Source organism: Watersipora subatra, chromosome 2, assembly GCF_963576615.1.
Source record: "Watersipora subatra chromosome 2, tzWatSuba1.1, whole genome shotgun sequence".
NCBI classification, from domain to species: Eukaryota; Metazoa; Bryozoa; class Gymnolaemata; order Cheilostomatida; family Watersiporidae; genus Watersipora; species Watersipora subatra.
In genome coordinates this window covers 64,464,799-64,475,740 of record NC_088709.1, presented here as the reverse complement: position 1 = coordinate 64,475,740, position 10,942 = coordinate 64,464,799, and the positions used below count along the sequence as shown (strand labels likewise).

General features: G+C 27.3%; 1 protein-coding gene across 3 annotated transcripts in view; it reads right to left on the bottom strand.

Annotated features, from left to right (window-relative positions):
• Positions 1-332: 332 nt before the first annotated feature.
• The window catches only part of LOC137388954 (eukaryotic translation initiation factor 4B-like), a 29,784-nt gene continuing 19,174 nt past the window's right edge, over positions 333-10,942 (bottom strand). For 2 of the 3 annotated variants that reach the window (XM_068075464.1, XM_068075465.1), the window contains exons 6-8: positions 3,640-3,823; positions 1,183-1,287; positions 333-763 (exon numbers count right to left, since the gene is read on the bottom strand). In XM_068075464.1, coding sequence (XP_067931565.1) covers positions 609-763; positions 1,183-1,287; positions 3,640-3,823 — 444 coding nt within the window. In that variant the 3' untranslated portion in view covers positions 333-608. Of the gene's footprint in view, positions 842-1,182; positions 1,288-3,639; positions 3,824-10,942 lie in introns of all 3 variants that reach the window. The other variant, XM_068075466.1, reaches the window with a different exon arrangement.

The following is a 10,942-nucleotide window of genomic DNA, read 5'->3' as shown; positions in this document are numbered from 1 at the left end:
CTTGATTTCAAATACGTAAATCAAACAGCTGTAAGATTGTTTTTTTAATGCTTATGTAGGCTAAATTCAGAGCATTTAATTTTTAATGGTTGGAGATAACAATCTGTAGAGATATGATCCCGCCAGATACATTTTTATTCCTTATTTCAAGTCATAATCATGTTATATGAGTTTTAGTGACTTGTTATGTTTTATGAATGTTAGTTTTCCAACAAAAGGGTCCAGTTTTTTTGCACATTCCTGTAGATGAGACATCTTGTCAGATAGGCATTCCTGTGAGCTAATAGCAAAGATTCTGGAAAGTGCCAGTACAATAAAGTAGAAGATATTCTTGCAAGCTTATTTATTAAATTATATGTATAACAATAGTATAATCAAATATGGAATAACAGATTACGCAAGAATAATTTACCCAGACTAAATGAGTAACCAGTATAGTGTAAGATCATAGAATAGCTATATAGATGAAGAAAGGCCTTCCAATGGAAGCGGCCTGTCTTTGCATAAAGCAAGCACTCACCTCAGACTCATTCATACCAATCTAATATCGTAACCTGCTAAAAAGTGTTTGCAAGAATTCTACACCCTGAATAAATGTTAAATGGAAGCTAATCGCCGGCATCATCATCACCATCGCTGCCGAGTAGACCCGCATATTTATTTTGCACAGCAAAATCTTGACCTTCTCTTTCCTTGTACTGCGGCATCTCATCAAGGGACTTGGGGAGTGGCCTTTCCCGTTGCTCCTTGCGAGGTCTCTCACCTGCCATACGCAACCACTTAACTCAGAACCAGCAAAGAGATGATGAGATATCCACTTTACATTAGAACCAGTCCTATGCTACAAAGCCGTGAATGGTTACATATCTAACGTTACACCAAAGCTGGAGTTGTTCCCCTATGCTTTTCTCCAGATTAATTATTGTCGGAGAGATCTTGGAACATCTCTTCGATGACCAAAATGTTTTACTCATGCATCAATAATAATAATTCAAGATAGACTGTAAGTTTTGAACATTCAATACCGTATGTATATTGTAATGTATCCTTAATTGATTTTACTAAAGGTATTTTAGTATTGTAGACAAAAAGACTTTCATCAATGACTTTCAAACTAGCTAAAAAGAATCCAGTGTTGAGACAGGGAAAAGCTGATGAAAGACCCAAAGAGCAACAACCTACCTGGGCGTGACGCGGGTGGTCCCTTGCTCCAAGCATTGGCACGAGGAGCTTCCCTTTGATAATCCCTATCTCTGTTATCGTATTTTCGATCAGCTGGAGCAGAATCTAAAGTAAGAGAACTGAGGCTATGTACTAAAGTGCTGTTTTACTGCCGTTGTTCGGAGAAAAAAATGATGAATTCGGTAGTGGAATGGAAACAAAAGTGAGGAAGTACCAGAGCACAAAGATGAACCATAAAATTATAATTTATGTGACGAAGCGGAAGGTGATAATTACTAAATTACTGTGGATATTAATTATCAAAGAGCACGCATAATGGTTAACTGATAGCAAATTTTTATTTCAGTAACAGCAGCAGATAATATTACAGATCGGGGTTCTATAATATATATCTATATATATATATATAATACATGGTTCTATAAATATTTTCAAGTGGCGAAAATGGATGAAAGATTTGCTATTTTTGCAAAATATCATCCAAAAACACTTAAAAGATTATACAATTACAGCGGACGCACCCACAGCACAAATAACCTGTTCCAAGAGCGTTTATTTCACATGGAATCTACGTTATAGGAAGCGTAAAATGCCTATTAATAGACTAATCCTTTCCAAGATCATCCCAAACTCACCCCTTTGGCCATACAAAAAGGAAAAACTAAACTTAACTAAATTTAATGATTGTACAGTAATTGTGATATTATTGTTTCACATTGTCAACTTTTTTTCATTTGGTTTAGGGTTCAAGATTTTACTTTACGTTAATGTAAATCAATTGTTCTTCCATCTTTTTCTAGACATCACGGTTTATGTTTAAAAAAAACTGCATGTCAAAAGTAAAACAAAAATACATATCTACTATAGTAATAGCGGGATCTGTCTGTTTGTCCGTTTGTCCAGCCAGGGTTAAAGGTTAGGATAAAAGATAGCTTTCAATGAGAATCCAACTAACTGACACTGAGATTGGTAGACCGACTGCCCGACACATATTCATATTCTCATCTCTCAGAGCACTAATTCACTCGAAATTCTAAATTCAACTTACCTCTACCTAAATCATCTTCCGCTGCTGGTCACAAAAGAACAATTTATCAAGAAGCTGTTTTGTGGAACACTCTGCCTATTTCTATTCGCAGTATACAAAACACGTTAGGTTTCAAGAGGAGCTTAAGGGCACGGCTATTGAGATGATTTTGTTAACTATAATGTTTAATTAATTTTTGCCTGTAATCTGCCACCTGGGTCCGCGCTAAATATTAGCTTTTGCTATCGCGCACGTGACCTCATCATCACCTTCTCTGGATGCTCGTTGTTTAGTTTTCATTTCTTTTGTATATATTTCATATATTATCGATGAAATAAAGCAAGCAAACAAACAAACATGCACCCATCAACCACTTTTAAATATTTCAGAATACTTATACACGTACTTATTCTCTGTGCGTTATCGTCACACCTGACGATCTCTCACAGCACACTAGAGCCTGTTTTCTCTTCCGAGTGTGGCAAGATACCGATATTTTTAAGGCTAACTATTGAACTCTTGTTATTCAAATCGAATTTGAGAATTTGCACCGAATGGATGCTTTACGTCATGGCATTTCTTACATAATACGAAGCAGAATCTTAACATAAATTATTTACGTAAAAGGAAGTTTCCATTATAGAACGTCTACTGTATATTTAAAATCACTCATTTTTTGAACTTTATTACCTAAAGTCTGTTCGTTCAAATTCCTTATTCACGAAAGAAAAGCATGCATTGATGAATTTTAAACAGATGACTTCCGAGAATAGAAAACTTTTACGGATTTTTAAAATTCCCAATTTGCATAAAGGAAGCATTTCTTGCTGGTCATTCCCCAAAATGTGCAAACCAGCCAATGATGCAATAATATAACCACCAGTCGAAAGATAAATATGGATAATAGCCTTTCATAGTATTTGCGAATTTGCTTCAACCTTATGTCATATTATCTGCTATGCCGGGTAACCATAACAACGTAGTGTGATGCCTACAATTGTGGGGTGAAAATGTTTAGGAATGGTGGCCAGCAAAAGTACTTTTGTTTCATGTTCACGCATCGGCTACTCATCAGCATCGACATTGTACGTCATAAGTTGGTGTTTTGCCGAAAAAATGACCGCCTTATATCATAGTTTGGCGCTAGCATCGCAAATGTTTTTCCCTTTAAAACCAGTGTTTTGTTCTAACAGGGTAATAATTGCCGAAAAACAAAATAGCATGATTATATTGGTATAAATATGTATAATTTTAAAATGCTGTCAGTTAACATTTCAACAACATTTGTCACACACTAGCACGCTATTATCTCCACTCACAAATAGGCATATAGGTACAGCTCTGACAGACGCAAACATCAATGTATTTGCGGAGAGACTGGGTCCCTAACACACCAAATGAATACGGCGAAAAAAGTGCTCTCAATCTACCTCTTGACTCAATAGGGCGCTCTTTTCGCAGGCGTTCTTCTATTTCTCGCTCTCGTGATCCCGTGTCAACAGGTTTGGCTTCACCGAATATTGCGGCAGCAGTTGGCTTTTTCACAGAACTAGCCTGCTGTTCAGGATGCCCATTCGGTTGTGACCTATCAGATGCTGGCTGCTCATTGTATACCTGTAAAACACCTTCGCCATAACCATAGTCGAGTAACATGACAGTCTCAGTCAAACGAACAGTCGGGGAGTCTAGCATTCACCGTCGACTGCAAAAGCAAGCTCAAATAAAGCTGCTACCTGCAGTACAAACATTCTAATCTTGCTAGTTCATCAAATGTCAACTGTTTCAACTTTCAAGAAACTTTAAGATGTAATTACTTCGGGTGTAGTCAAATATTTGCTCACGTTTCATATGAGTAATTGGTATGATAGAGGTGAACTTGCACAAAATTTTAGTAGAATTTACCAGAAAGTATCAGTATTTTTCTATCATTTGCCATTGTTTTGGATGTTTGAGATGATCTGACTGCCAGGATGTTTGATCAAAACAAAACCAAAGGCTCAGACCATCAAAAATGCATTTATGACGTCCTTTTTAGTAGGGTTTATCAGAAAGTATCAGTATTTTTTATCGTTTGTAATAGTTTTAGATGCTAGAGATGATCTAATTGTCAGATGGTTCAGGATTAAAATTAACAAAGCTTGGTCATGGATTATACGCTCAAATTTAAAAAAAGTGCGATTATGACATCTATAGCTGCAAAGAGACCAACAGAATAGAAATACGTAATGCTGCAACTTGAACACAATGGCCGATATCAACTATAGCAACTAGTAATGCAAGTTCGCATGATTTTCCTTCTGAGCTCTTTAATCAAAATTAAGTTTTATCGATTTTAACCTTAAAACATCCTGGCAGTCAGATCAGCTGAAACACCAAAAACAATCGCAAATGATAGAAAAATACTGACACTTTCTGATGAAATCTACTAAAATCTTGCGCAAGTTCATCTTAAATATGGTTTCATTGTATATTACTTCACTGTATATTACTTCATTGTATATTACTTCATTGTATATTACTTCATTGTATATTACTTCATTGTGTATTACTTCATTGTATATTACTTCATTGTATATTACTTCATTGTATATTACTTCATTGTATATTACTTCATTGTATATTACTTCATTGTATATTACTTCATTGTATATTACTTCATTGTATATTACTTCATTGTATATTACTTCATTGTATATTACTTCATTGTATATTACTTCATTGTGTATTACTTCATTGTATATTACTTCATTGTATATTACTTCATTGTATATTACTTCATTGTATATTACTTCATTGTATATTACTTCATTGTATATTACTTCATTGTATATTACTTCATTGTGTATTACTTCATTGTATATTACTTCATTGTATATTACTTCATTGTATATTACTTCATTGTATATTACTTCATTGTATATTACTTCATTGTATATTACTTCATTGTATATTACTTCATTGTGTATTACTTCATTGTATATTACTTCATTGTATATTACTTCATTGTATATTACTTCATTGTATATTACTTCATTGTATATTACTTCATTGTATATTACTTCATTGTATATTACTTCATTGTGTATTACTTCATTGTATATTACTTCATTGTATATTACTTCATTGTATATTACTTCATTGTATATTACTTCATTGTGTATTACTTCATTGTATATTACTTCATTGTATATTACTTCATTGTATATTACTTCATTGTATATTACTTCATTGTATATTACTTCATTGTATATTACTTCATTGTATATTACTTCATTGTATATTACTTCATTGTATATTACTTCATTGTATATTACTTCATTGTATATTACTTCATTGTGTATTACTTCATTGTATATTACTTCATTGTATATTACTTCATTGTATATTACTTCATTGTATATTACTTCATTGTATATTACTTCATTGTATATTACTTCATTGTATATTACTTCATTGTATATTACTTCATTGTATATTACTTCATTGTATATTACTTCATTGTATATTACTTCATTGTATATTACTTCATTGTATATTACTTCATTGTATATTACTTCATTGTATATTACTTCATTGTATATTACTTCATTGTATATTACTTCATTGTATATTACTTCATTGTATATTACTTCATTGTATATTACTTCATTGTATATTACTTCATTGTATATTACTTCATTGTATATTACTTCATTGTATATTACTTCATTGTGTATTACTTCATTGTGTATTACTTCATTGTATATTACTTCATTGTATATTACTTCATTGTATATTACTTCATTGTATATTACTTCATTGTATATTACTTCATTGTATATTACTTCATTGTATATTACTTCATTATATATTACTTCATTGTATATTACTTCACTGTATATTACTTCATTGTATATTACTTCATTGTATATTACTTCATTGTGTATTACTTCATTGTGTATTACTTCATTGTATATTACTTCATTGTATATTACTTCATTGTATATTACTTCATTGTATATTACTTCATTGTATATTACTTCATTGTATATTACTTCATTGTATATTACTTCATTGTGTATTACTTCATTGTATATTACTTCATTGTATATTACTTCATTGTATATTACTTCATTGTATATTACTTCATTGTATATTACTTCATTGTATATTACTTCATTGTATATTACTTCATTGTATATTACTTCATTATATATTACTTCATTGTATATTACTTCACTGTATATTACTTCATTGTATATTACTTCATTGTATATTACTTCATTGTATATTACTTCATTGTATATTACTTCATTGTATATTACTTCATTGTATATTACTTCATTGTATATTACTTCATTGTATATTACTTCATTGTATATTACTTCATTGTGTATTACTTCATTGTGTATTACTTCATTGTATATTACTTCATTGTATATTACTTCATTGTATATTACTTCATTGTATATTACTTCAATGTATATTACTTCATTGTATATTACTTCATTGTATATTACTTCATTGTATATTACTTCATTGTATATTACTTCATTGTATATTACTTCATTGTATATTACTTCATTGTATATTACTTCATTGTATATTACTTCATTGTATATTACTTCATTGTATATTACTTCATTGTATATTACTTCATTGTATATTACTTCATTGTATATTACTTCATTGTATATTACTTCATTGTATATTACTTCATTGTATATTACTTCATTGTGTATTACTTCATTGTGTATTACTTCATTGTATATTACTTCATTGTATATTACTTCATTGTATATTACTTCATTGTATATTACTTCATTGTATATTACTTCATTGTATATTACTTCATTGTATATTACTTCATTATATATTACTTCATTGTATATTACTTCACTGTATATTACTTCATTGTATATTACTTCATTGTATATTACTTCATTGTGTATTACTTCATTGTGTATTACTTCATTGTATATTACTTCATTGTATATTACTTCATTGTATATTACTTCATTGTATATTACTTCATTGTATATTACTTCATTGTATATTACTTCATTGTATATTACTTCATTGTGTATTACTTCATTGTATATTACTTCATTGTATATTACTTCATTGTATATTACTTCATTGTATATTACTTCATTGTATATTACTTCATTGTATATTACTTCATTGTATATTACTTCATTGTATATTACTTCATTATATATTACTTCATTGTATATTACTTCACTGTATATTACTTCATTGTATATTACTTCATTGTATATTACTTCATTGTATATTACTTCATTGTGTATTACTTCATTGTATATTACTTCATTGTATATTACTTCATTGTATATTACTTCATTGTATATTACTTCATTGTATATTACTTCATTGTATATTACTTCATTGTATATTACTTCATTGTATATTACTTCATTGTATATTACTTCATTGTATATTACTTCATTGTATATTACTTCATTGTATATTACTTCATTGTGTATTACTTCATTGTATATTACTTCATTGTATATTACTTCATTGTATATTACTTCATTGTATATTACTTCATTGTATATTACTTCATTGTATATTACTTCATTGTATATTACTTCATTGTATATTACTTCATTATATATTACTTCACTGTATATTACTTCATTGTATATTACTTCATTGTATATTACTTCATTGTATATTACTTCATTGTATATTACTTCATTGTATATTACTTCATTGTATATTACTTCATTGTATATTACTTCATTGTATATTACTTCATTGTATATTACTTCATTGTATATTACTTCATTATATATTACTTCATTATATATTACTTCATTGTATATTACTTCACTGTATATTACTTCATTGTATATTACTTCATTGTATATTACTTCATTGTATATTACTTCATTGTATATTACTTCATTGTATATTACTTCATTGTATATTACTTCATTGTATATTACTTCATTGTATATTACTTCATTGTATATTACTTCATTGTATATTACTTCATTGTATATTACTTCATTGTATATTACTTCATTGTATATTACTTCATTGTATATTACTTCATTGTATATTACTTCATTGTATATTACTTCATTGTATATTACTTCATTGTATATTACTTCATTGTATATTACTTCATTGTGTATTACTTCATTGTATATTACTTCATTGTATATTACTTCATTGTATATTACTTCATTGTATATTACTTCATTGTATATTACTTCATTGTATATTACTTCATTGTATATTACTTCATTGTATATTACTTCATTGTATATTACTTCATTGTATATTACTTCATTGTATATTACTTCATTGTATATTACTTCATTGTATATTACTTCATTGTATATTACTTCATTGTATATTACTTCATTGTATATTACTTCATTGTATATTACTTCATTGTATATTACTTCATTGTATATTACTTCATTGTATATTACTTCATTGTATATTACTTCATTGTATATTACTTCATTGTATATTACTTCATTGTATATTACTTCATTGTGTATTACTTCATTGTGTATTACTTCATTGTATATTACTTCATTGTATATTACTTCATTGTGTATTACTTCATTGTGTATTACTTCATTGTATATTACTTCATTGTATATTACTTCATTGTATATTACTTCATTGTATATTACTTCATTGTATATTACTTCATTGTATATTACTTCATTGTATATTACTTCATTATATATTACTTCATTGTATATTACTTCACTGTATATTACTTCATTGTATATTACTTCATTGTATATTACTTCATTGTGTATTACTTCATTGTGTATTACTTCATTGTATATTACTTCATTGTATATTACTTCATTGTATATTACTTCATTGTATATTACTTCATTGTATATTACTTCATTGTATATTACTTCATTGTATATTACTTCATTGTGTATTACTTCATTGTATATTACTTCATTGTATATTACTTCATTGTATATTACTTCATTGTATATTACTTCATTGTATATTACTTCATTGTATATTACTTCATTGTATATTACTTCATTGTATATTACTTCATTATATATTACTTCATTGTATATTACTTCACTGTATATTACTTCATTGTATATTACTTCATTGTATATTACTTCATTGTATATTACTTCATTGTATATTACTTCATTGTATATTACTTCATTGTATATTACTTCATTGTATATTACTTCATTGTATATTACTTCATTGTATATTACTTCATTGTATATTACTTCATTGTATATTACTTCATTGTATATTACTTCATTGTATATTACTTCATTGTATATTACTTCATTGTATATTACTTCATTGTATATTACTTCATTGTATATTACTTCATTGTATATTACTTCATTGTGTATTACTTCATTGTGTATTACTTCATTGTATATTACTTCATTGTATATTACTTCATTGTATATTACTTCATTGTATATTACTTCATTGTATATTACTTCATTGTATATTACTTCATTGTATATTACTTCATTATATATTACTTCATTGTATATTACTTCACTGTATATTACTTCATTGTATATTACTTCATTGTATATTACTTCATTGTGTATTACTTCATTGTGTATTACTTCATTGTATATTACTTCATTGTATATTACTTCATTGTATATTACTTCATTGTATATTACTTCATTGTATATTACTTCATTGTATATTACTTCATTGTATATTACTTCATTGTGTATTACTTCATTGTATATTACTTCATTGTATATTACTTCATTGTATATTACTTCATTGTATATTACTTCATTGTATATTACTTCATTGTATATTACTTCATTGTATATTACTTCATTGTATATTACTTCATTGTATATTACTTCACTGTATATTACTTCATTGTATATTACTTCATTGTATATTACTTCATTGTATATTACTTCATTGTATATTACTTCATTGTATATTACTTCATTGTATATTACTTCATTGTATATTACTTCATTGTATATTACTTCATTGTGTATTACTTCATTGTGTATTACTTCATTGTGTATTACTTCATTGTATATTACTTCATTGTATATTACTTCATTGTATATTACTTCATTGTATATTACTTCAATGTATATTACTTCATTGTATATTACTTCATTGTATATTACTTCATTGTATATTACTTCATTGTATATTACTTCATTGTATATTACTTCATTGTATATTACTTCATTGTATATTACTTCATTGTATATTACTTCATTGTATATTACTTCATTGTATATTACTTCATTGTATATTACTTCATTGTATATTACTTCATTGTATATTACTTCATTGTATATTACTTCATTGTATATTACTTCATTGTATATTACTTCATTGTGTATTACTTCATTGTGTATTACTTCATTGTATATTACTTCATTGTATATTACTTCATTGTATATTACTTCATTGTATATTACTTCATTGTATATTACTTCATTGTATATTACTTCATTGTATATTACTTCATTATATATTACTTCATTGTATATTACTTCACTGTATATTACTTCATTGTATATTACTTCATTGTGTATTACTTCATTGTGTATTACTTCATTGTGTATTACTTCATTGTATATTACTTCATTGTATATTACTTCATTGTATATTACTTCATTGTATATTACTTCATTGTATATTACTTCATTGTATATTACTTCATTGTATATTACTTCATTGTGTATTACTTCATTGTATATTACTTCA